Source organism: Ictalurus punctatus, chromosome 16, assembly GCF_001660625.3.
Source record: "Ictalurus punctatus breed USDA103 chromosome 16, Coco_2.0, whole genome shotgun sequence".
Lineage (NCBI taxonomy): Eukaryota > Metazoa > Chordata > Actinopteri > Siluriformes > Ictaluridae > Ictalurus > Ictalurus punctatus.
This window is the reverse complement of record NC_030431.2, coordinates 3432214-3460153: the sequence shown is the minus strand read 5'-3', so window position 1 is coordinate 3460153 and position 27940 is coordinate 3432214. Positions and strand designations below refer to the sequence as shown.

The 27940-nt window shown below is 41.1% G+C and overlaps 1 protein-coding gene across 9 annotated transcripts in view; it reads right to left on the bottom strand.

Annotated features, from left to right (window-relative positions):
• Positions 1-27940, bottom strand: part of gramd1ba (GRAM domain containing 1Ba) — a 70676-nt gene that overhangs the window by 4809 nt on the left and 37927 nt on the right. For 3 of the 9 annotated variants that reach the window (XM_017489530.3, XM_047160677.2, XM_017489534.3), the window contains 16 exons: positions 19495-19711; positions 15755-15775; positions 8011-8095; positions 7056-7159; positions 6830-6925; positions 6653-6733; positions 6443-6558; positions 5328-5505; positions 4966-5155; positions 4636-4779; positions 4410-4528; positions 3944-4086; positions 2385-2488; positions 1681-1884; positions 827-917; positions 391-498 (listed from right to left, as the gene is read on the bottom strand). In XM_017489530.3, the coding sequence (XP_017345019.1) occupies positions 391-498; positions 827-917; positions 1681-1884; positions 2385-2488; positions 3944-4086; positions 4410-4528; positions 4636-4779; positions 4966-5155; positions 5328-5505; positions 6443-6558; positions 6653-6733; positions 6830-6925; positions 7056-7159; positions 8011-8095; positions 15755-15775; positions 19495-19711 (2001 nt within the window). Of the gene's footprint in view, positions 1-390; positions 499-826; positions 918-1680; positions 1885-2384; positions 2489-3943; positions 4087-4409; positions 4529-4635; positions 4780-4965; positions 5156-5327; positions 5506-6442; positions 6559-6652; positions 6734-6829; positions 6926-7055; positions 7160-8010; positions 8096-8890; positions 10551-15754; positions 15776-19494; positions 19712-27940 lie in introns of those variants that run through there. The other 6 variants (XM_053686747.1, XM_017489535.3, XM_017489537.3 and 3 more) reach the window with 5 other exon arrangements.

Here is a 27940-nt window from a genome sequence, read left to right as displayed (position 1 = left end):
TATATAAATATATAAATAATGTGTGTGTGTGTGTATATATATATATATATATATATATATATATATATATATATACACACACACACATTATTTATATATATATATATATATATATATATATAACGTTGCTCTACAATTTTCTTAGCAAAACTACATTTTGTGATACGTTTATTTATTTATTTTTTATAGCCAGAATTTCAGGTGTTGAATCGGTGACTTAAAGGTACACCTGAAAGACATATTGTTGTTGATATAATAATATAAGATTTATTTGAAAATGCATCATGTCTTTATCTCATCATTTATATTACAGAAAATCTCGGTGGGGATAGATGCTGGTGTCAGAAATCCTCCGTTTCCTTCCGTGCGTGTAATAGGAACAATCCGTACCTGTCGCGAGCTCGGAGGCCCTGCAGCGACGCTAAGCTCTGCGTGGTCTGCTCCAGCGTCCACAGCTTATAGAACAGTATCATGTTGAGGAAAACCAGCAGCACCAGACTGAGGACGAGAAACGCAGCCATGTGTTCACCTTTTTTTTTTTCTCCACACTTTCACACAGAGCTCCGTTTTCACACCGGCTAACGAGCACACACTGACCCCTAGTGTTGGCACGGTAGAGTTTCTCCAGCTACATTAAAAACACTTTATACCTCACACAGATCCTACAGGACAAGATGAAGCCAAGAGGCAGTTTTATTCCTGACTCAAATCTGTTCCGGTTCCTACGGAAACCAACGAATCATCCGAATGAAAAAGGACTAGAAGGCATGAAAGCATTTATATATATATATATATTTTTTTTATGTCTTGTAATATGTAAACTCACACGACGCTGAAGATGAGCAGGAGTTTGGAGACGCTGTACAGCGCCAGGCCTCCGGCCGCCGGGTCGGGGAAGTGCCGCGTCTGTGTGGATCCTGCGCACAGAGGGATTATGGTAGAGTGGGGGGACGGACAAGAAGACGGTCAAAAAGACGTCAAAATCTGATGACTGCTTAACGCTTAATGCTGAATGTACAAATTTGCATCCTTCGTGTCAGGGGTGTCCAATCATATCCGCAACAGGCCGCAGGGTGTGGGTGTAGGTTTTCATTCCAACCAATCAGGAGCCACACCTGATTCCACCTGTTTAATCAGTTGATCTAGGCTTTTAATAGACTCAGGTGTGGCTTCTGCTTGGTTGGAATGAAAACCTGCACCCACACCGGCCCTTTCCGGATACGATGGCAAAACCATCTGGAAAAAGTGGTTCGTAAAGATGCTTTGCCCTGACTCTCTCGAAAATCCAGTGTTCAGTAGCTTTGGTTGCTAAGCAACATCGCAGACAAAGATTATGGTATTTTCTGGACAGAATAACGCCTGAAATGTAACAGATTTATTACTTTATTACTTTATAACAGCATACGGTTACTGTGAGCCGGTCAAAGATGTGCGTGTGTGTGTCAGATTTTAAACGATTTAAATGATTTTTTTTTTTTCCTTCCATGTCCAACCCTGATTAAAAATGTTCACTGAGACTGAGCCAAGCACTTCGAGATTCATAATTCAACGTTCCACGTTTGGAATCGGGTCATTTTAGCCGAGCTGACGAACTGAGGCGTTAAATCACACGCACCGATGTCACTGCAGATACCGAACACGTGTCCTGGACGATTTCTGTGCTGGTGTAAGAGTTCGAACCTGGCACGTGTTTAATGCGTTGGATGACCTCGTTGTCGTCGGCCGTGGTGACGGCGCTCAGCTCCTCGTCCGGGTGCTGCGGCCTCAGGTGAGCCGTCGCCCGTTTCCGGTGTCGCCTCACTGTGGATGAGCGTGTCGCTTTGGCTTTGGGAGAAGGTCTGTGGGGTTCGTTTAGCGTGACCTCCGCTTTACTCAGCTCCAGCTCTATACACACACACACACACACGTGCATATTTGTCTTACTATTCTTGTGAGGACCTCCCATTGATGACATCGTTAATGCAGATAATTAACACTATGCTACACCTAAATCTAACACTAGTCTTCACCTCAGTAACCAAGTGGAGACATTTCAGCTCTTTTAGTTAAAAAAAACTACAGGAACTAACTTTTCACTGACGTTCCATGACGTTAAATGTGACTATAATACAGAACACATTGTTCGAGTTTGGTATTACGTGGCAAACACGGCGAAGTGCTGAGGTAGAAGAGGAATAAAACACTTCAGGACGTGCTGCGATGGAAAAAAATGATCGACCCGGCCTGGTAAGACAACTCTGCTTCGCGCTTCTTGGTTATCTTTCCCAATAACAGCATGCTCCGTCCTGTGTTATGTACTTTGCAGAGGCTGTATTTATTTTTCATTACTAATAAAATAATAACTAGTTCATAGTAGTGGACTCGGACTTCTGGACTCTACTCACCTAAATGTCTAAAATATTCATCAAGGCCACTCCAGAAGTTTCTCTCTATAAAGCCCTTGACAAGACCCCAAGGCTGTTTTCTGTAGCGCAGCTCGGTGGAAACCCTGCACCAACACAACATAACACATTTATTTACATATAGGACCCAGGTTTAGGCTTTGGAGGTCTGAGATTTAGGGTTGTGGTTTAAATGTGAGGTTTTATTACCGAATAAAGATTTACATATTTAGGAGTAAGTCACGATTAAGAAATTAAGAGTGGGGTTCGGATTTAAGAGTGGGGTTCGGATTTAAGAGTGAGGTTCGGATTTAAGAGTGAGGTTCAGATTTAAGAGTGAGGTTTAGATTTAAACAGTGAGGTTTAGATTTTCAGGAGTGAGGTTTAGATTTTCAGGAGTGAGGTTTAGATGATTTAAGGAGTGAGGCTTAGATTTAAGAGTGAGGTTTAGATTTAAACAGTGAGGTTTAGATTTTCAGGAGTGAGGTTTAGATGATTTAAGGAGTGAGGTTTAGATGATTTAAGGAGTGAGGCTTAGATTTAAGGAGTGAGGTTTAGATTTAAGGAGTGAGGTTTAGATTTAAACAATGAGGTTTGGATTTATGAGTGAGGTTGAGATTTTCAGGAGTGAGGTTTAGATTTAAACTGTGAGGTTTGGATTTATGAGTGAGGTTGAGATTTTCAAGACTGAGGTTTGGATTTATGAGTGAGGTTGAGATTTTCAGGAGTGAGGTTTAGATTTGAACAGTGAGGTTTGGATTTATGAGTGAGGTTGAGATTTTCAGGAGTGAGGTTTAGATTTAAACTGTGAGGTTTGGATTTATGAGTGAGGTTGAGATTTTCAGGAGTGAGGTTTAGATTTGAACAGTGAGGTTTGGATTTATGAGTGAGGTTGAGATTTTCAGGAGTGAGGTTTAGATTTAAACAGTGAGGTTTGGATTTATGAGTGAGGCTGAGATTTTCAAGAGTGAGGTTTAGATTTTATGAGTGAGGTTGAGATTTTCAGGAGTGAGGTTTAGATTTAAACTGTGAGGTTTAGATTTAGGAGTGAGGATTAGATTTAAACGGTGAGGTTCTGATTTAAACGGTGAGGTTTGGATTTATGAGTGAGGATTCATTTGGCTAATGTTGTATATTTATAAGCGAGGTTTATATTTTGGACTGAAGGTTAAATTTAGGAATAAACCTGAGGTTACGTGTTAAGAGTGGTGCTTAGACCAAAGAATAAATGAAAGATTAAAGATTGAGGTTTATATTCAGGATTGAGGTTTTGATTTGGGATCGAGGTTACGATTTAGGAGTTGTGGTGTGAGGCTCTGATTTAAAAATGACGTTCAGCAGTTCATGTATGAAATTGTGGCACTTGAGTTTTAAAATACAGAGGGTTGGATTGTAATGCCTCATTATGACCACTGGAGGGCAATCTGGCATGAAAAGAGGGATGACTGGGTATCCCTGCAATGACATCATGACTAATCATTACAGCCAGAGGAGATGACCTGCAAATATTTCACTTCTTGGGCGCTATTCTATTCTCTCTGGCGTCTGTTCTCATGGCTCACCTCAGTCTGCACTTGTTCTTAGCCACCCTGGTCAGCATGTAGCGGTTGAGCGTGTAGAAGTAGTCGTGATAAGGAACATCATGAGTGATCACTTCAGCATCAACAATGTAACACTCGCTCTCCTGGCTGGCTTTGTACAGAGTCTGGAGGAAGAGAAAAAACGTAGGACGAAAGAAAGAAGTTCTAATCTAAGTTCAAGTCATTAAGACACGATACGAATTAATATCCTGAACATCCTAGACATGCCACAGTTTCTCTTTAAACAACAAAATCATTCAAAATTCACACAACTTGAGTTGATGAAATCTTTTCCCCTAGTGCTATCTAGTCTTCTTCTAGGCCCCGCCCCCCACAGCTTGAAAACTCAATTGTCCCATAAATCGATTAAAAATGATTCGTTTAAATAATAAACAACAGAGTTCTTGAGTGAGATAGACTTGTGACCCGAGTATGCCCTTGAGGTTACCTGAGTCTCAGTGACTGTAGCGGTTTTTGGAGCCAGGGGGTTGGTGATGGAGATGGTGTACATGATCTCTCTGCTCTGGTCTCCCATCTCTTCCTTCTTCCATGGATGATACACCACGCCTATGGAGGAAGTCCGAGAGCAATCACAAACGAGACATGAAGAACGGACCTCGGGTTCGGTGTTCTCATACACGTCGACGTTGCTGAATAAATCAAAATGCGCTCACCAGAGAAGCGGCGGAGCTGCAGGAAGTCCCTCATGAACTGTGACTCGGTGAAGAGGAGGTCGTACAGCTTGTCCACGCTGAACTTGTACACCTCGTTGATGTACTGCTTCCCGTTTAGATCGTCGTAGAAGGCCTGGACTTCTCCTGAGGGAAGAGATGGGGCGAGAGATGGGATACCCGAATCCAACTTTTTTAAACAAGTGATGTTTGTTTACTTGCAACTGCTTACTAGTTTTCATTTATTCCTTCATCTTCAGCAACGGCTTTGTCCTGGTTAGGCTATGGCGGACACGTTCTCGGAACGCTATCGGATCATCGGCATGCACTTACCATCGTCGTGAGTATCCGATGAGTCGCTGAGCTCAGTCGGAAGATCGGTTGGAAGATCATTATCGTTGAAGTCAAGCGACGGTGAGGGTGCAGGGCCACTGGGCATGGGCAGCTTGCTATCTGGTAAAGGCAGATTTAGGAGATCTTCAGGAAGACAGCCAGAAAACTCTTCCTCTGGTGGAACATCATACTAGATGGAGAAATCAAACAGTAGGTGTTGTTATTTATTATTTACTGACAAGTTCACTGCCGAGACCGGCTGTCATCTCTTGTTTTGTTTATTTTAGTTTATATTGTTGCTTCAAAAGTTCTTGGTGATAAACTCAGACGGTCGGATTGTACATGATTTGCTTGGTTCTCACATGGCAAGGTGTTTCACCGCTGCCCGTTGAAGGGAGATTATTGCTGGTGAAGGATTTCTTGGGCAACTGCGGACTCGTGTCCATTTTGACTTCTGGGGTTTTGGTGCATGTGTCCTGGGCCTCGTTCTCCTCGGGTGGAATCTCCTCACAGTACCTGCACCAGGGAGGGGGGCAACAGCTGGAGGTCAAGATTATCAGCTCGAGGAGACAGAGCGACACTCTCAGGCATATAACACTGGGCTGTGATGAGCGGTGGAGGAATATGGATGTTATGACCCTGGGTAGACGAGGTCAGTAAGAACACGTCAAGCTTGGAAACTTGAAGAACGACTGAAGAAGGCATTTGTGTTGGGTTTTAAACTTTACCTTAACGGATGGATACATGGACGAATGGATAAACAGAATGCGCCGATTAAGCCCTCAAAACACGATGGATGGATGGATGGATAAATACTGCTTTCTTGAATGGATGGATGCTGGAGGGATGAAGATGGAATGCTTGATGCATGGATGAATTAAGAGATAAATGGACGGAGGGATAAATATGTTTTGTTCATGGCTTGTATATGACTTGAATGGGTGGATAGAGCTTCATGGATGGATGGATGTATAAACCTTGTTTGAATGCTTTGGGGTTTTTATTTTTATTTAAATGGGCGGGTAGATGGATGAAAGGCTGGACAAACGTAATGTAAATAAACCAGTGCCAAATGATCATATAAAGTGCACAAAGTGTGCATTTTTTTTTTTAGTTGATTTGATTAACAAAAATCCTTGGAATGGGTGAACTGATGAATGCATGGATAAAAGTACTTTGGATGGGTGGATTGTTGGATGGATGGATGGATAGATTTAACTTTAGTGCTAAATCAACCTCAACCTACATCTCTACTACATCATCAACAAGGTGGACAGCTCAGGCTTTCATCCTAGAGGGAAGGATGGATGACGAGTGCAATGCAGAATAAACCAGTCCCAAACAATCCTATGGGTGGATTTTATGGACGATCCATATAAAGCTGTGATATAAGTGAGCTGTAGTGAAAGCTGTCCATAGTGGCTGTGTATATACCATGCATCACATTTTAACAGATGTGAGAGGAGGCAAAACTCACCCCATGGTGTTAAAGTCATCATCCGGGGGCACGTAATCCTCGTCATCACTCGTCAAGCCCAGCTCGTTCCCGTAGCACTGATGGACAAAGTGCCACAGCTCTTTGGGACACAACGGCTACTCGGCAAAGAGAGAGGAAAGAATTCACAGATGAAGCAAAAACATTCTCTGGTGATTTACCATTCTCTACTTCATGCTGGACGCGGCTAACCTTGTCCAGGAGGGCGTTCTGCCAGAGACGGAACATCATCATGTAAGTCCGGTCCCGTGCACCAAATGAGGTAAAAAAGTGCTGTAAAAGAACAAAACAAAATAAAACACGACGTTTCAGAAAAGGGCGGTGTGGAGAACGAGAGTGGTGTTCAGTTTGGTCAGAACTCGAGATCACCTTCTCGTTGTCGGTACAGAGCTGGATGGCATTGGGGATGAGACGTGCCGTCTTCTCTTTAGTCATGGAACAGATGTCCTTCAGGCGCACCATTAGCTACGCCAACACAGAGTTTAAGTTTCATCGTGAGATAATCATGCAAGAATACAGAGCAGTGTGCAAGAGAAAACCAAGAAGAAGAAGAAGAAGAAGAAGAAGTTAGAATATCAAACAGAGAAATGAGCACCAGTGTTTCCCAGCGGAAGATGTTGCTGTAGAAGCAAATCCAGTTTTCGGAGAGGTAGAGGCGACCCTGTAGGAGGATGTCTCTCTGCAGGGCACATGAGTAGTCTGGCAGGACAAAGGTCAGAGGACAGAGGTTGATGTAGAGGGGTCAGCCAGGTTAAAATATCATCTGTAAAAGTTCATGTTTGAATTCAATCTGAATCTGTGTCTTCTACCAAAACCTACCAACTTCACGATATCTTTATCATCATTATATCGCCCAGCCCTAGTCATTTCATGTTGCACTTGAAGAATGTGGATCTCTGGTCAGTTCCTGCACACTTTATGACCACGGTTGGTTAAGTGTTCTAGCTATAGACATGGAGGCCGACGTGGAACCGTTCCCGTTTTTTTTCTTAGAAAAACCTTAGAACGTTTAAATGGTACTGTAGTGGTACAAACCAAAGAAGCTGTTAAGGTCCTTTCTAAAAGTTTCAAATCTTTTACACAATTGGAGTATGCATCCATTTTTTTTTTTCTTTTCTTTTTTCATTCACTCATGTTCAGTAAGCACTTTATACCGCTTACCCTGTGGTGGAATCCGGAATCTATCCCAGGAACACTGGGCACGATGGGGGTATACCATGCATGTGACCACTGCAGGGCACCATGCAGACACACACATACACCTAGGGGCAATTTAGCGTCACCGATCCACCTACCAGCATGTTTTTGGAGGCGGGAGTAGAACAGAGAACCTTGAGGAAACTCGTACAGATACAGGGAGAACATGCTAAACTCTGCACAAATGGTAACTTGAGTTCAGGATCAACCTGAGATCCTGGACCCGTGAGGCAACAATGCTACCTGATCAGTACTAATCAGTACTACTCCCATTTTCAGAACTCATTACCTTGAACAAAAATACAGATCCTACATTGCTGTTGCTCCTGACGCTAATCTGCTCTTCCACTCACCCACAATGAGGCGTTCGGTGTCAGGTAGCTGCTTGAAGAGTTTCCTGAAGTCCTCATTGCGTTGCTTATACGTGGGGCTTAACACCTGAGAGATGGAAGAGAGACACAGCTCAGGGACAAGCTTGCAAGAATATGACAGGAAGTTGAACCACTAGATAATTATGATCTATTGGCCTGTGCTGATCATCAATACATAGTGACGCATTGTGAACTTCAATATGACCATGATTATGATTACCTGCCTGTCAGGTATCTAAGAGTCTTTTTGTTGGTTAGGTTTTTAGGTTGTTTTGGTCTTTCTCATGGTTAAATTTTGCTAGGACATATGGGGAGTAAGGTTCCTTTCGGGTTAAACTAAAAAAAAAAATAAAGAAACATTTACGTAAATGACAATTCACTTCATTAAATTAAAAGTTAATTTGAAGACATCTACGGTCAGTATGTCTGCCTAAGATCTATGAACTTGGTCTTGAATATTTTAAGTCACAAGAGGAGTGAAAAGCTCATTTCTTTTAGCGGTAGCTTCCCTACTTATATTTTCCACCCCGTCTGATGGACGTAACAACCAGAAGTCAAGTGTTACACTACCGTGCGAAGCTAAAATGCTGTGCAAATGTTTTGTACAGAAGATCAGTGGAGGCAGTTGCTGGTTCTCAGTAAATGCTTGGATCAACTCGGACTACTGGGAAATATCAGAAATTTTAGAACTTGCCGGGGAAAAAAAAAACCCGATCACTTAAACGAGTGTGGCTCACCAAATGTACAGCTTTACGAACATTGAATTTCTACGTTAAGCCAAAGGGGAAACATTGCTCAAATTCAGTTTGCATCCATGAGCATTAGCACTTTTACGAGCTACTGTAAAAGACCACAACTCCACCTTTTTGTTTTCTCGCTGATCACTTACTGCTGGAACTCTCTCAAACTCCCATTCCCACTGAGTCCAACAATACTGAGGTCCTTCAGGGTGCTGAACCGTCTCCCAGTCACACCACGAGTCCATCTCGCTCTCCATGCTGACCATTTTCTGTCAGTTCAAATAAAGAAAGTTCACACGAGTCGTCCACCACAGCTGTTAACCCAGCTGATTTGATGGCAGCTCCTTTAGAGAGGCCAAAGATTTATCTTCCTGGAGGACAGTTTTTCCTAGTTGGTGTGTTGAGACTAAGCCCAAGCTCTGGAGTACAGCGTAGCTCAGAGTAACCTCCTCAGCCGTCTGGTTACATGCCTTCCGTCATCACCCAGCCTGCACATCAAGTTCAGGAGTAGCGGTTCTCTAGCCTGCCTCAGGAAACCGCAACACAACCCAGGAAGGTTGAAATCCTGTAGATTAATCCACACTGAACTTTCACCAGAACTTCTTTTAAAGTGACAAGACTTATCGTTTCAAAGCCTTTACAACATATCAAAAATACTTCTCACCTCTTCACCTTTCCCCAAATTAAGAGGTAAGATTTCTGCAGGCAACAAGAAAGGTTAGAAGCAGTATGCAAAAAGCCTGTAGAAGCAGAACTGATCACATTTCATTGGCGCATCCAGAAGATCCTACTCTCCACATGGGAATGTTTCCTTCACTTGCCGTTTCCTTGATTTGCGGCATCTTGGCCCATCAAATTTCAAAAAGAAAACACGCTGGCTTCCCACTTATCAACGATCCTTTGCAATCCTCTACGAATAAACTTACAGTAGGAATGTCCTGCACAGTTTTACAAAGTGATGGCTTCAACCATGTGTCAAAGGAGGGAAGAAAAAAAAACTTATTGGGAGTAGATAATAAATCCCTCTTCAAAAATGTTCTGAACTCAAAGTACGATTCCTTGAAAAGAGGCAAGGCCAAGCAGTATTTCTGCAGGTTGAGAAACAGGACTGGAGTTCTGCACTCAAATGAACCAAGAAAAGCAGCCAAAACAACAGCTTTGCTTAGAAATCTTGCAGGTTTCCTTGAAAACAACAGTGCAGGATGGGAGGAGACACTCGGAGAATGTTTGTGTGCCGAAGAGAAGGGGGGAGTCTACAAGGCTAGACTTGAACCAATCAGAAAAGCAGGAAAGTCAAGAGGAGGGGGCGAGATGTAGAAGTGTGGTCTCTGCTGCAGGACGGTCACACCTCCCTCCCCCCTGAAGTGGCATTTAGATTTATGATGACGCCCCTCGTGGGTGCCCCCTTTCCGAATACGGGCAGTTTTTTCCTGGAATTCCTTTTCCTTCTCCAGCTTTTCGGAACATCTCCTCTACTCGCAAAGACTGTGGTTGAAAATGATCCTGTTGTTGTACCGTCCCCATGCTCCTTCACCAACCCACCACCAAGATGCTTACAGTTTCTTCCCAGTAATACCATACCAGACACATTCATGTTAAGAAAGTGTCCAAAGAACAACAACCTCGAATGTCTGGACTTGTGCAACTGCTCACAAACAGGCTCTTATGTGAAATAGTTTGTAGTCCTCTTAGTCAGACTGTTCCCTCGCTGAGCGTAAACATTACAGTCTCTCTCGCACTGCCACACCAAGGTGAATGAACTCTAGTGAACCCTTCTCCAAGAAGAAAGGGTCTGGGGGAGGTTCATGCCAAAGAGTTGCATCTCTCTCTCTCTCTCTCTCTCTCTCTCTCTCTCTCACACACACAAGGGTGAATGAACTCTAGTGAGCCTTTCTTCAAGAGTAACGGTTCTGGGGGAGGTTCATTCAAAAGAGGGTCACTCCACTCTCTCGCTTTCTTTCTTCTTCTTCCATCCCTTGTTCAACTTGTTCAAAGTCACGTACAAGACTTGCGTTTCATCCGTCATTAGTACTACTGAGAACTGATCTAATTTTAAGAAATAATGAGGTGTAAAAAATGCATTATATTCCTAAATGACACAAGAAATCTGTTGTTCATCTGGTGACCCTTTCTCAACGGGGCTTTTTTTTTTTTCCCTAATTACGGGTTTAATAACGGGCTTTAAAGGACTTCTGCCTTCGAGTCACTAAATCTGCCTTGAACTCCACTAAATCTGATCCACATCTGGATGGCTGACCTGCTCTAAAGGCGCTATTGTCTAGATTCTATGAGGTCAAAAAGATCAGGATGTCTTAATCCTCTCTCTGAAACACAAATGGTGTTAATGCGCAGATGCCTTGGGCAGCTTTGAACAGGAAAGCCTTGTGTCAACACAGCATTACACACCCATGGAAAGAATTTGATCCGAAACCTTTCTCTTCAGATAAACGTGAGTTAAAACCCGAATTACCTCGTAGTCTCCAGATGCCGAAGAAGCGCAATGCAATTGCCTATGTTTGTTTGACGAGTTGCCGAGCTGTTATGCTCTAGAGAGCAAAACCACCTGGTGCAGAAAAAAATTTCCCCAAGGATTTATTAGTCAGAGTTTCTACTTGGAACTTTTTGTGAGAGTAAAACCCTCTGTTATAGAGTTCTGCATAAACCGAACAACCCATTGGAGTATTAGATGAAACTTCAATTTTTTAATAATGTAGATTTTTCCTAACCAAGCATCAAAAGAAAGAAGGTGTATGCAACCTGGAAAATAGCCCTTTATGCTACTGATAAGTAAATAATGCTATGTAGTAAAAAAAAATAAGCATAATGCAAGGCTTCCAAGTGCTTATTTGTAGTGTATATGTATGTATGTATGTATGTATATATATATATATATATATATATATATATATATATATATATATATATATATATATATATATATATATGTATGTATGTATATATATATATATATATATATATATATATATATACACTACAAATATATATATATATATATGTGTGTGTGTGTGTATATGAACCCAGGTTGACTTTGACTAATCATATCTTGTTCATACCCTGTTTCCTGCTGATCTGCATTAACAGGATATACACTGACAGTTCAGATACTAATGTTTCAAATAATAGAAAATAAATAAAGAATTTTTTTTTATTTTTTGGCAGGGGGGGGGGGGGGGGTTTACAATGATAATTAATGTGAAAAATATCAGATATCAAATATTTTTGGGCGAATATTCCAAAAAAATATCATTTAATTTACATGCATGTACGTACGGTAAAAAAGTATTTATTTTTAATAATATTTTGTAATACATTTACATTTACATTGAGATTTGAATTAATTTTTTTTTTTTTTAAATGAAGGATACAGTAGATAACCTTAGGAATGGTACAGACTGGCCATCACAACATTTTGAACGTTTAGAACATCCTTTATTCATTCATTCATATATATATATATATATATATATATATATATATATATATATATATATATATATATATATATATATATATATATATATATATTTTTTTTTTTTTTTTACATTTACAACCCAAATTCTGAAAAGTTGGGACAGTATGGAAAATGCAAAAAAAAGCAACAACCAAAAAGAGTCATTGATAATTCAATTCATGCTGTACTGCACTGAAAACACATTATTAACACATTATTTGATGTTTTACTTTGTGAATTTTATTTCTTTTTGAAAATATACACTCATTTCAAATCTGATGACTGCAATACACTCCAAAAAAAGTTGGGACAGTCGACTGTTTACCGCTGCGTAATGTCACGTATTAAGTGTTTGGACGCTGAGTGAAGACACCAGACGGTTCAATTTGGCAAGCGGAATTTTATTTATTTTTTTGGCCAAAAACTATTGAAATGTCCACTTGTTGGACCACAAAACACGATTCCATTGTGCTCCTGTCCATCTCAGATGAGACCGAGCCCAGAGAAGTCCATGGTGCTTCTGGACAGTGTTGAAGTTTGGCTTCTGCTTTGCATAGTAAAGCTTTAACTTGCATCTGTGGATGCAGCGGCGAATGGTGTCGAGTGACGAACGTTTGCCAAAATATTCCCGAGCCCATGTCAGGATATCCGTTACAGACTCATGACAATTTTTAAGACGGTGACGTCTGAGGGATCGGAGATCACACGCATTCAGAAGTGGTTTTCGGCCTCGCCCTTTACGCACAGACATTTGACCGGATTCCTTGAATCTTTTAATTATATTGTGCGCTGTAGAAGGTGAAATGCTCAAAATCCTACTGATTTGTTTTGGGGGAATGTTGTTCTCAAAGTGTTGGATTATTCGCTGGCACACCTGTTGTCAGATTGGCGAGCCTCGACCCGTCCTCGCTCTTGAAGGACTAGGCCTTTTTTTGGAAGCTCCTTATATACTATGATTAGACGATTACCTCACCTGTTTCACATCACCTCAACATCATTTCAACTCGTCACATCGCCATTAGTCCTAAATCGCTCCTGTCACGACTTTTTTGGAACGTGTTGCCTGCATCAATTTCAAAATACACGTTTGCAGTTGATTAGGTAAAACAACAAATATCTTGTCTTTATACATTTTGTGTTAAAATACAAGTCAAAGGACATTTACACATCACTCCTCTTTGTTTTTATTAGCATTTTCCATACCATCCCAACTTTTTTCATAACTGGGGCAGTAGATTAGTCTTACAGTTGATTGTTTTAGTATCAACTGTAACGCAAATACATGATATATACATGATCAGCCATAACATTAAAACCACCCGTCTAATATTGTACAGGTCCCCGTTGTGCCACCAAAACAGCTCTGACCCGTCGAGGCATGGACTCCACAAGACCTCTGAAGGTGTGCTGTGGTATCTGGCACCAATGCTTTAGCAGCAGATCATTTAAGTCATATAAGTTGTTAGGTGGGGCCTCAATGGATCGGCCTTCTGCGCTCCATCAATGAGCCTTGTGCGCTCATGACCCTGTTGCCAGTTCACCGGTTGTCCTTCCTTGTACCACTTTTTGTAGGTACTAACCACTGCGTACTAGGAACACTCCACAAGACCTGCCGTTTTTGGACATGCTCTGACCCGGTCGTCTAGCCATCACAATTTGGCTCTTGTGAAAGTCCTTACACTTGCCCACTTTCCCTGCTTCCAACACAACTGACTGTTCACTTGCTGCCTAATATATCCCACCCCTTGACAGGTGCCACAATGGTGCTTTTAAACTTATGACCGATCAGTGTGAAAACGTAACTTATTTGTTGTTCTACAAGCGACTCCTTAGTGTGATCCACATTGGGCTTTTCCAACCGCCAATAAACTAACCAAAACCGCGAGTAATTCTCAGCTCTTACTTAAACAGTTTTGCTTGTAGTTTTTAACCAGGTTAACGTTAACACATGGTGTTCAAAATGGTTTTGATTGAAAAGGTATAATAATTGACAAAGTAGCAAAGGATTAGAGAGAGAAGCGACGTACGGGCTGCGTACGTCGCTGAAACGGCAGAAGATAAAATAAAAATAAATAAATAAACCAGACGAGACTCTGTGATTGCTGGACGAGAGCTCGAGAGTCTTTCTGAAACGATCACGTGCATGTAAACGCCAAGAGTCCGTTCACGGCCAACGTGAACCCGAGTGCAGCGACTTTCAACAATGCTCGCCTTGTCTCTGCATTCTCTACAGCTCGTCACGCCTGAGAGTCAAAACGACACTGCGGCCTTCCGGCGTACCGGTTCTCGAAGCGCTCGCATCCCATCTGGCTTTGATAGGAAACACTCCTGAAATGATTATACACCGAGCGTGACCGAATCCATCGCTTAGAGTTTTAGACGCAGACGGTTTGTCATATTTAACTTTAAATACTACACAAGACGCACATTTTCAAAGTCGGTCGTCATCATCACACCAGAATTTTGAGCAAAAAAAAAAATGGTGTAAAGGTGGCAATATTGTTTTTCATACAAAATATGAACAGCAGAAAATGTATACCGAAACAAGGTAGTAACTGTTTTAAATGCTATTAGATTGAGCGATACAGAGAGAGCGAGAGAGTTTTACGGTTAATGTTCTTTTATTTTATTAAAACGATATATTTCGTGAATTTTAGGGATTTTTCTAGTATCCGCAGGTTCGTTTTTACATTTTCATTTACTTAAAAAAATATATATTTACTTTGTACATTTTACAGACAGGTTGTGCTGGCATACACAGTTCAAAGTTCACAATTTAAAACTAACATTTTTGGCAAATACATGTGTATTGTACTGGCATAAATACTCCCACATTTATTTAAATATATAATAGTTTTTGTAAATTACACTGGCAAACAGAGTTCATTTTTTCATCCCACCATTTATTCTAAAAATAATTATATATATATATATATATATATATATATATATATATATATATATATATATATATAAAATATTATATATATATATATATATATATATATATATATATATATATATAAATAATTATATATATATTATATATATAATTATATATATAATTATAAAATTATAAAATTATATATAATTATATATATATATAATTATATATAATTTTATATATATATATATATATATATATATATATATATATATATATATATATATATATATATATATATAAAATTTTACAGATTGTACTGGCATCCACAGTTCCTTTCATCTATTTAGTTTTGTTTCTCCAGCTTACAATTTATATTTATTTATCAGTGTATTATTTAAGAGGAACTGCCACAGTTTTGTCTTCGAAATAGCCGAAATTCTACAATAAAACTGAAACTGCACGAATGCGCTAACAGGAAAAACGCCACTGCGGCTTCCAAAATTCAAAATTAAAAAAAAATAAATAAATTTCAAGAGAAACAAATATAAATTTCTCATCTACAGAGTAAATCCGAACAGTGTAAACTAAACAGTAGCTCATGGGAAGGAGAAATAGTCTGTGACTTACGTTGTACCAGCTTTGACTTTTCTGCTCGTTGGTTGTCAGAGTGAAAAATGAGGGGGGAAAAAAAGAGAAAAACAACATGGCGGTTAGACACAAATCCAGAAGTCAGCATGTGGTGTGTTCAACAGCATGATAACGACAGGGAGATGCTTCAGACCTGCACGTATACCTGTGAGGATGGCTAAGAGGAGCATGTGTAACAGCCCCAGATCTGTCTAAAGCACAGGTATAGATGCAGCTGTGTGCAGGTTCAACCAAAAGAGGGCAGTGTTGCAAAATGATAGAGCGGGACGGGTTCAACAGCTTCAGGTGGAAATAACAATGTAGTTTCTAAACCATTTACAATATTCGCTAGATTTACACACAGGCAATGTAATTATTACTAAATGTATAATATAAAGTACAATAATGAGTATCAGACCAAAAAAAAAATCATAAACGTGATCATAAACAATATATATTTTTCATAGAAAAGACATTAATTATTCAAAAATAATCACATTTGCCACTGTATATTAATAATTGAAGTTCTGTCAGCTTTTATGATTTCATAATTGGTCTGTTAGCACATAATGACGATTTAAGAAATATTTCAGTGGGCAAAAATATTTCATTCTCAAACTATTCGCCAATTCAACAATTAGGCTATTAACGAATAACGGTCAGTACCGACTAATACCTTATCATTCAAATTCATTCATTTATAACACGCCGTCATCACTGTGAAAAATGATCTGTAATAATCATTCTAATATAATAATAATAATAATAATAATAATAATAATAATAATAATAATAATACAAAATAGCTAGCAGCAATCATTAACACTCATTCATTAGCTATTAATTCACTTTGATTTTAGAACTTTCATTATTTATATCAAATTATATATTATATATTCTAAATGATTAACAAAAATATCTTCTTTTTTTTTAAATGTCCCTATTAATTAATAACCAAGCTGCTATACTAACAGTTAGAACCGTTAGAATATAATAATAATAATAATAATAATAATAATAATAATAATAATAATAATAAATTATAATTACTTCTCAAAGTAAATGATGCTAACCCAATTGTTTACGACTGATAATTATTTCCAATCGTGAATGATTTAAGGTGTTGGTTATTAAATGTTCCGCTCGTAAGGGGCTGAGATTTGTCCCTAACACTGTAAACACAATGCAGTAATGGTTTTAAAAGCGCTCGCTAACCCTTAGTGGCCTTCAGACCGGGGATTTGGGACGTTTTCCTCCACTGTTGGAAGAAATGTTTGCGTATATCGTTTATATGATTTTAGCGAGCGTAGCGGTGTGAATACACCGTCGTTTATTGCATCGGATTTGATTTGTTCTTTGCGACAGCTTTTTCTCGGTTGAAGAGACGCTAATGCTAGCTAATATTGTTAGTGTTAGCGAGTATTTATTTATTATTTTTTTTCTCCAGCCTCCTGTTGCTTTCAATTTAACAGCTCGCAGATCTTGCTTATGACAAACAAACATATTTATTCGTCCTAAAGGAGTCGGATACAGGTTTATTATAACTTCTGCGACGTGTCCTCGGGATGTGGACCCGATCGACCTTTTTAACGAACACTTCCGGGTCACTGAGAAGCGGACCGACCCTCGGAAAAAAATTCCGGAAATGCAATTTTCCGTAAAAATCAGATGTTCACGGGACAGAAAGGAAGGTCATTTAGGATGTGTTGAAGCCCAGTGTTTTTTGTTTGTTTGTTTGTTTGTTTTAAACCAATGCCTAACAATGTAGATGTTATTATATAGATTTCACAACTTAAAAAAAAAAAAAAAGTGCTTATTTTTTCATGTTTAAATTGAACTCATGAGAAAGCGGTTTGGAAACACGTTATGTCTCTCAGGAGAGGGAAGGGTGAACATACAGGAGACGAGCAGCGCGGCGTAGACGGGGCGAGGATGCAGGAGACAAACATCAAACACACGTCACGTAACTCATCCCACAACACACCCTGCGCGCGCACACACACACACACACACACACAGACAGAGCGAAGAAGAAAGCAGAAAAATGTGATGCTTACTCTGGACAGTCTCTTGTGCGACTAGCATGCATGAGGAAAAGAAAAAAAAAAAGAACATTGAGGAAATGGAAAAAAAAAGAAAATGTTGTACACTGTGCAGACTGAAAATGACGGCGGTCCGTAAGTGCGTTAACTCCTTATTGACCGTCACACACTCATTGCTGATTGGCCGAGAGATGGTGACGCAGCGTACAGCTGGACGATGTGTACAGTAAGACGATATACAAGCTGAAATGAATCTACTGATGCTGCTTTTTTTTAGATACGAGGTGCGGCGTTAATACGAGCGTGCGAAAGCTGAAATGCCGCCCGAAGAAAGCCGAGTTACCGCAGAACCAAAAGTCCAGGGGGTGGAGCCGGATCTGATCCGACTCCTCCTATCGCACAGATCACTGCACAACACATTAAACACACGTATCCAGCCTGAAACACACTCCAACGCGGAACATCTGCCTCGACTCCGCCCAGCTCCATCCAGGTAGGAGGAGCTGGGTCAGGTCTGACTCCACCCCATGGACGCTTTGTTCTTCGCACCTCCTCGCTGTAATGAGACGAGTAAATTCGCATTAGTTTAATATGTTTTCGCTAGGCTAACTACAAAACAGGTTGATTTTTGTAAGAGACACAAACCGCGTCCAATCAGTAACGAGGACATGATGTTCGATAAGGACCGCCCCTTTCCTTTTGTTTTGTTTTTGTTGTTTGTTTACAGTTGGACATATTTGACTGTTGCAGTTTTGGTTTCTTGAAGTGTTTTGCATTTACGGGCTGCCGAAGAAAATAACTGATGAAGAGTGTGTGTGTGTGTGTGTGAGAGAGAGAGAGAGATAGAGAGAGGGAGAGGGGGAGAGAGAGAGAGAGAGATTAATAAATTGAAAGAAAGACTGAGCAAGGTAGAGAGGAGAGGAAAAGAATAGAGAGAGACAGAGATTAATAAAGTGAAAGAGCGGAAGACTGAGCAGGGTAGAGAGGAAAAGAAAAGAGAGAGAGAGATACTAAAAGTGAGAGAAATACTGAGCATGTAGAGAGGGGAGGAAAAGAGATTAATAAAGTGAAAGAGAAATACTGAGCAAGGGAGAGAGGAAAGAAGAGGAAAAGAAGAGAGCGAGACAGAGATTGATGAAGTGAAAGGGCGGAAGACTGAGCAAGGTAGAGAGGAGAGGAAAAGAGAGAGAGAGGAAAAGCGATATTAATAAAGTGAAGGAGAGAAATACTGAGCAGGACAGAGAAGAAAGGAGAGGAAAAGAAAAAAGAGAGAGCGAACATGTAATGATGTGTGCATGAGATGATGATGATGATGATGATGATGATGATGATGATGATGCTGAGCCTCAATTAGACAGAGATTGAAGCTTTGAGTTGATAACAAATTAACCTCTGATTAGAACCGTGCACATTTGCATAAAATAGCTTCGATAAACAAAACATAGTCGTCTACTTTTATTTATTTTTATACAAATATTTCGGGATCTTTAACTGTACGCACAATAATTCGATTTTAAAGCAGCTGAAGTCTAGAATGAAAAGAAACAGGCGTGATTGAAAGAGTGCGTGCGAGGGTGCGTGCGAGAGTGCGTGTGAAGGTGCGTGTGAGGTTGCGTGTGCTAGTGCGTGGGAGGGTGCGTGCGTGCGCGTGTGAGAGTGCGTGCGAGAGTGCGTGTGCGTGCGAGAGAGGGTGCTCACCTTGGAGTTCTTGTTCCCGGTGCGTGTGCTGTGCACCGATTGGCTGTAAGGCCGCTGGACCGTCTGTTCGGGGGTGGAGGGTGATTTGTCAGACGAGTGGTCGGAGCTCTTCTCAACCATGTTCTCTCCGTCTGCACTCGGAGGAAGCGGAGAGCGAGAGCGCTTACGGAGGACGGGCGAACAAGTCGGAGTGCTCCGGGTCGAGTTACTCGCAGTGCTGTGGCAGGAAGAGAAAAAGACAACAAAAAAATAGTTTTTAAAAAAAATAAATCAATCAATAAAATTAATAAAAAAATGAAAACTATTATGATATGCACTGCGCGTCACGACAATTTAAATAAATAAAGTACAGCGCCGTTACATTTCTGCCATTTTGTCTCGTTATGCGTTATCCCAGGGGTTTATATCGGTCCGTCGCAAAAACACGTTACGGTCACTGTATAAAGGCAGAGGCTCTCGCGGAGGTGGACGTGTCTCGTTACGCATCACCTTCACAGTGACCTTCAGCACACGGCCCTGTTCCCTGACTCGGCAGAAAAATACGCCCGCTTCTCACATCCTGAGCTCCGAGTATGTGGTTAAAGAGCAAGGTTGCCAGATGTGCAGACATTTTTTTTTTTTAAATATATAAAATGTGCAGGAAATTTTCTACTTAACATGAATGTGTGCCTGGAAAAAAAAAAAAAAAAAAAAACCAAAAAAACAATCATGCTGACGAACGTTTAGCTAGCTAGACTGGAAGATGTGTGAACAACGACTAGCTAGCTAGGTCCATCGCCATTTTGTCATCTCGAGCTCTCTGTGAGCTTTTCCTTTTATGGAGTGTTGTGGGTGTGGCTAAATTGATCGACGGCTCATTTATCAACCTGTGACTACGAAGAAAAAACCCGGTAATCTAATCCTCCGCATACTCGCTCACTCCGACCATCTTCCAGAAAGAGCATCTTCGGTCTTAATTATTAATGGACTGTACACAGACTCTGCAGCGGCAGTCTGGGAAAGCAAACAGAACGGGACGAGAAAAAAAAAACAAAAACATGCATCTGCCCTACATTCTCTCTCTCTGTCTCTCTCTCACACACACACATATGATCACCACTCACATGAGCGTTGACCTTTCCTCCACCTTTCGGCGTCCGCGCCAAAGGTCACGATCCGGAAGGTTCCGTCGGTTCGTTTATTACATAAAGCGCCTCATGGTGTTGTAACGTTCGCGAGGCCAGGGTGACGGTAAGACCCTGCGCACTTTGATTAAACTCCATTAGGGTAATGCGAGTTTCCTGTAACGTTAGACCAGAGGATCACTTTCGGAGCGGCTCGGCAAACGATGAGGCGGCGAAGTCAAGACGAGCAATTTGAGAGAAATTCTGCAAGAGAATAAGAGTCTTGATAATCCAGTGCTTACGGTTTTTTCGGGTGCTGGTGACCCTGTCGCCGGTTCACCGGTTATCCTTCCTTGGACCACGTTTAGTAGGTACTAACCACTGCACATCCCACAACACCCTGCTATTGTGAAGATGCTCTTACCCGGTCATCTAACCATCACAACTTGGCCCTTATCAAAGTCACTCAGATACTTACGCTTGCCCATTTTTCCTGCATCCAACACGTCAACTTTGAGAACTGACCGTTCACTTGCTGCTTAATATATCTCTCCCACCCCTCGACAGGTGCTATTGTAACGAGATCACCAACATTCTTCACTTCATTACCGTACAGTAATCAGTATGTCTGAATACTTAGTCCCACTCACTGTACCGCCAGTCAGTCCATCTGGTGACAGGAGGAGTGTGTGTTTCATCACTCCGAGTGGGATGTGGTAGTGAGTGTGTGCATGCGTAATGTGCGTGTTTTATACACACGCCATATGGTTTATGAAGCACTATATTGTATAAGTCGACAATGGTATGACGCTGAATTGAAATAACTGGAACAAAAGGTGGCAACATCTACACTTTAGCAACAGCATTTCCAATTGTTGGCCCATTCCGACAGAAATAAAAGGAGATAAAGGAGATAAAACGGTGGGAATAAAATCCCCCCCAGCAGAAAAGGCGAGTCACTGAAGGGGAAAGAACGCAGGGGTGTAAAGTTTTTTTTTAATGATTTAACTTTGTCCTGTGGATTCGCAAACCATGGTCTCGTGCACTGATAGAAATCAAAAGGCTTCTTTTTGTGGTAAATTATTATTATTATTATTATTATTTGCTAGGAATTTCTTGTCAGCAGTGTTACAAGCGCATTATGAGCAAAGACGAGCAAGAGGCATGCATCAGGTTTGATTTTTTTTTTTTTTATTTTTTTTTTAATGGAAATGAATGAATTAAGCATTAAAGCCTCTTTGGATTTAATCTTTGGATAACTTTTCTTTAACAATAAATAAATAAATAAAAAAAGCGCACGATATTTGCAGGCTTAAAAATCGCCCGTAACATACTGAATCCACTGCTATAGGCTGTGAAAAATGGAAAAATCCCGCCTAAAAAAAATAAATAAAACAAAAATCTATATTAAAAAGTCAGTTTGCTGTGTAAGTCGGAGTAATGGTCCAGCTACGTAAGCCGAATTTTCGCTGACACCGCTGTAGGATTTTTGATGTCACTCGATAAGATAACGATATTAACAAATTAGCGTAAATGCCAGAGCAGCATGCCTACCTTGAAACCGCAAGCAAAGTGGCATATTAACGCATCATTACAGCAATGTAAATATTCAAAGACAATACCAACAGCAATAATAACAAATATATGCTAATCACACCATGAGCACCGATATGCTCTCTTAGCCTCCTGAGCCAAATATGGACTCTGGGGAGATACTGCAACACTGACACTAGTGAAGAAAGAAAGAAAAAAAAAAACCCTAATGCTAATGTAGATGCAAGAAACGCCGAGATTAAGAGAGATGGAGAGATGCGGACAAACCTGGAAGCCATGAAGGATTGAGCAGAAATTCTCCCTGCTTCATTCATCCAGCGAGAGGAGGATGGGGTGATGGGAGGAGAAGGAGGAGGAGGAGGAGGAGCTGCTGTGCTGTCTCCCACAAGCTTGCTTATTACTTCTGCTTCACGGCTTCACGGTTCACCGTTTTCCACCTCTACCCTCATACATTTCATCCAATTAGACAGATTTTTAAAATCTCTCTCTCTCTCGTTCTGTATCATGGCTGCTCCTCGCTGCACTCATTATTGATGCTTTTCATGAATGAAGCCACTGACGTCAGCACTAGTAGCCACCCCTCCTCCCAGACACCATCATCTCCTCCATCTCCTCCTGCATCATCTCTATCTCATGAAGTGTCTATTGTCAGAATGGTTCTTCACTTAAAGTGCAGTTTTCCAGATCTAGGTCCTGGACTGGAGAATCCCTTGTCCCGTATACATTACATCAGAATGTGCAGGACAGTGCGGTGGGTTCTCCAGGACAAAGGGTTGGGAACCCTGGGAGGCTTAAATTATCCTTGTTAATATTGCTACACAGGAAATTCAACTTGAAAGTCGAAGTATTTGAGTAACGGAAGATTGGAATTCGTTCCTTCGTCCTCATCCCGCTCGGGTGGATCCAGAGCCTATCCAGGAAGCGCAGGTGTGAGGTGGAAATACACCCTGAATGCGCTGGCAAATACTAATTCACACATAAGGGGCAAATCACTGCACCCGGTCTACCTACTGGAACGTTTTCGGGAGGTTGGAGGAAACTGGAGAGCATGATGGAAACCCACATGGACGCGGAGTTTTCCGAGACAGGAACGTCTTGACGCTTTGCGGTTTCTTGGTAGCGTAACAAGCTGTGGGGGTTTTGGTTGCTGCTTTTATCTTATGAACTTCCAAAGAGAGAAAAAAAGAGAGGGTGGTAAAGGGGAACGACTTTGTTCATAGGAGCTATAATGGAAGTGAGATCGGAAACTTGACCTTCCACGTCATGAAATGTAAACCTAGAAAAAATGAACAGTATCGGTAATTCCGCTTCTTCACACCACCCTGTTGTTGATTTGTTTCCTAGACCTGCAAGACATGTTGCCTTAGTCCTTACACACACACACACACACACACCACAATGAATTTCTTATGAGGCAACTAGCCAGCATCTTTTATTAATTCCTGCGTCCCGAGTTCTCTGGGTGAACGTCGTACCTCGGAAAAGTCCAGTAAAATTATTCATTTGGGGATTCTGCAAATAACATACACAAACCCAAGGTCTGGGGTGGTTTACTTTATGTCATGCGCTCATCTCGCTTCCTAAAATCCTCGGTGTGGACGAGGGAAGTGAAAATCCAAAGTGGAAGTACAGAGAAAAGAGGAAATAAATATGGCATATAAATAAAGCACTCATTCCCACAGGGTCAGGGTATTGATTTAACCCGAGGTCAGATGGCACGGCGTCGAGCAGGAAAACCTGCGAAGGAGAAGCCGATTTCATCCACAGTACCGCCGAAGCCAGTCCTAGACCAGTTCTCTGGACCGTCCCCAGGCTCCCGAACAGCTTCGACACTTTACCAAATGCACTTAACACTTGGGGAAAACGTATGGGGGGGTGGGGTAATAATCTAAGGATGCTGTAAATGCATCACGCAGCAACTTTTTCTTTTTCCCAGTCGGAAAAGCGTTATATATGCTACATCCCGTCGGATCCCAGTCCCAATGCGAGCCTCTAGTCGCTTCCCAGAAACCTTTTCAGCAAAACAAACAAACAAACAAACAAACAAACAAACAGAGTGCCTCCTATTCGGATCTGTATTCATACCTGTTCTGAACACATTCGAGCTCTTATTTGGTTTAGCATGAGGTAATCTCATTACGATATGACACGATATGATAATATCGTAGTCCAGGATAAAGAGTCACGCGACGTCACGATCTTACACAATAATACACACATGATCCTGAAGCGATGAAAGTAAGTGGTACTATGATCTTCCAGAACTCTGCATAACAAGCACTAGAGGTCCAAACATAAATCGGCTAAATAATCCTGATAATGATAATCCCTAGTCATAATCCATAGGCAAGTGGGTGAGGGCAACATACAGCATGCCAGAATTGAAAAAAACGGATAATAATCTATGCAACGCTTAGAACCTTTTAGTACTCTTGAAGATCGCTTCAGAGAGTAAGTATTAACGGGGGAGGGGGGGGGGGCTGATGGTGCAAACTCCAATAATGTTTAATTACCATTTAATATTTAATTTATTACTCGGTGTATACTCGTAAATCAGACTTCTTCAAAGGTACTTTAATGATTTGTTGGATAAGGATAATTAAAGTTCCACGACTCGGTAGAAAAATGAAGGAACCTACAACTTCCAGCAAGATTCCAAGCAGAACTTTTAGAAAGCTCTCATTATTATTCACCCAAAGAATCCTTGAGGAACCCTCAAACGGTTTGTAAAGGTCTCCTGTGAGATTTCACGGCGCATTTGGCGCAGAACCGAGTGCTTATTCAAACCCGGAGGTTCTATCTGGCGGGATCGAGTTCTCCTGAAAGGGTCTCGCATATCGAAGGAGCGGAAATTTCCGAGAGTGGCATCTGGAATCAGCGCTAATTGCCGAGGAGATGTCGCTGGGGCAGTGTTGCCCGTTGTGTGAAATCGAATCGAATAAAACAGTGATAATCCAGTGTAGCAAACATGACCGTGACGCCATCGATTTCTTTTCAGGATGCGATCGGAGAACAACAGCGGCAGCTCGATCCGGGAAGCCGCGCATCACCCACCCACACACACGGATTTACCGCATACTGTATGTGCTGATAATGCAGAGATTCACCCTCACTAGACTCTTCTGTTAGGACAGAACCCTTATACAATACCCTACAACAAAATGGTTTCCTGTCAGAAAGGGGTCCAATTTTACCCATTCTGGAAGCTAAGAACCCTTAAGGAACCTCTGAAGTGTATTAACTGGGTTTATTGCTTTGTTATATCAGGGTATGTCAGGCTAAGACAAGCTATGCTAGGTTCTAACAGGTTATGATGGGTTAGGTCAGAGGTTATGGCAAGGTATGGCAGATTATCCTGACCTTGTTATGTCAGGTTATGCCAATTGAGGATATGTTTCTATTTTGTGCACTTATTCCAGTTTGTGCTGGGGTATAACAAGTTATGATACGTTTTGGTGAACTATCACAGGTTATGCTAGGTTATGCCAAAGTACCAGTACTTCTGGTCTGTCAGGCACTTTGCTAATGTATATTAGCCTATACCAGGATTGGTATAGGTTGTCCTACATTGTTGTATGTTACGCAAGATTACGACAGATTATGACAGGTTAGGAAAGGTTTTAAGACAGTATGCTGGGTTACGACAGATTATGACAGGTTAGGAAAGGTTTTATGACAGTTTGCTGGGTTACGACAGATTATGACAGGTTAGGAAAGGTTTTATGACAGTTTGCTGGGTTATGACATATTTAGACAGGCTAGGAAAGGTTTTAAGACAGTATGCTGGGTTATGACAGATTATGACAGGTTAGGAAAGGTTTTAAGACAGTATGCTGGGTTACAACAGATTATGACAGGTTAGGAAAAGTTTTATGACAGTATGCTGGGTTACGACAGATTATGACAGTTTAGGAAAGGCTTTAGGACAGTTTGCTGGGTTATGACATATTTAGACAGGTTAGGAAAGGTTTTAAGACAGTATGCTCGGTTACGACAGATTATGACAGGTTAGGAAAGGTTTTAAGACAGTATGCTCGGTTACGACAGATTATGACAGGTTAGGAAAGGCTTTAGGACAGTTTGCTGGGTTACGACAGATTATGACAGGTTAGGAAACTCTTTAGGACAGTTTGCTGGGTTATGACAGATTTAGACAGGTTAGGACAGGTTTTATGACGGTATGTTGGGTTATGACAGATTATGACAGGTTAGGACAGGTTTTAAGACAGCATGCTGGGTTACGACAGATTATGACAGGTTAGGAAAGGCTTTAGGACAGTATGCTGGGTTATGACATATTTAGACAGGTTAGGACAGGTTTTAAGACAGTATGATGGGTTACGACAGATTATGACAGGTTAGGAAAGGTTTTATGACAGTATGCTGGGTTACGACAGATTATGACAGGTTAGGAAAGGTTTTAAAACAGTATGCTGGGTTACGACAGGTTAGGAAAGGCTTTAGGACAGTTTGCTGGGTTATGACATATTTAGACAGGTTAGGACAGGTTTTATGACGGTATGCTGGGTTATGACAGATTATGACAGGTTAGGACAGGTTTTATGACAGCATGCTAGGTTATGACATGTTACGCAAGGTTTTAGTATGCCAAGTCATAACAAGTTAGGCAGGGTTTATGATGTCATTTTATCCTCAGTTATGACAGTTTAGGCAAGGTTCAATGACATAGTATGTTGGTTATGAAGCATTATGACATGTTAGATGATGTTTATGACATTATACAGTATGCCAGGTTATTCTAGATTAGGCAAGATTTATGACATAGTATGACTGTTTAGACAAGGTACAATACATAGATTATGATAGATCGATAATGATTTATGCCCGTTTCCTTCTAGTTTATTTCAGTCATGACACATTAGCATTCAGTTGCTAGTCCACACAGGAATCTGCCACAACTGACTTAACCTTTTGCTTCCCGAAATCACGAGTCCTGCTCTTTGAATACAGATCAGTACGTCAACTCGAATCACAAAATCAGAATCAAAGAATCAGACAAAAGCAACCCATGGAACCCACTTGAACTCAACGCTAAGGTGTTTTCTAACAGCAAGACCGAGATTTGAATTCAGGGTGAACAAAAACTGCACCATCACTCTCCTCTCACCCCGTGATCAACATTCGAAACAGGAAAAAGGATCCGAGTCGCTCTAATCTCCGTCCGCGCCAGAAATAAAGCCGACAAAAATGCAAACCGAGACTCGTTCTGCGATCTAAATTGAGCATTATATAACCACAGAGCTAAACGCTAGCCATGCTAGTCAAGCAAACTCGCTAGGCTGCGTTAAAGCATGTGCACTGTAAACAAATCCTCTGCTCAGGGTGTGATGAAGAATGAACCAGTTTGCAGAACGACAAACTGAATGGATGGATAGACGGATAAAAGCAACACAGGTAGGAAGGAAGGAAGGAAGGGCAGGAGGTCACCGGCTGCTTCCTACACTGCTAACGATGCTGCTCTCCTCCTGTGGCATGGCAAAGCTAAGCACTAAAAATATCCACCAGCCAGCAGGAGGAAGCGCACACGCCACACTCACACACACACACACACACACACACACACACACACAAACAGTAGCAGTGATACTGCAGTGCTAGCATAGATAAAAAAGAAAGGAAAGAACAGCAGAGCAGAGGAAGAAAAGAGGATAAGATTTGAGGGATTTGGAAAACTTTCAGTGTTAGAGGTTATGCTAGGTCATGCTAGCCTTTACCAGGTAATGCTACGCTATGCTATATCAACCAAGCCTATGATAGATTATGACATG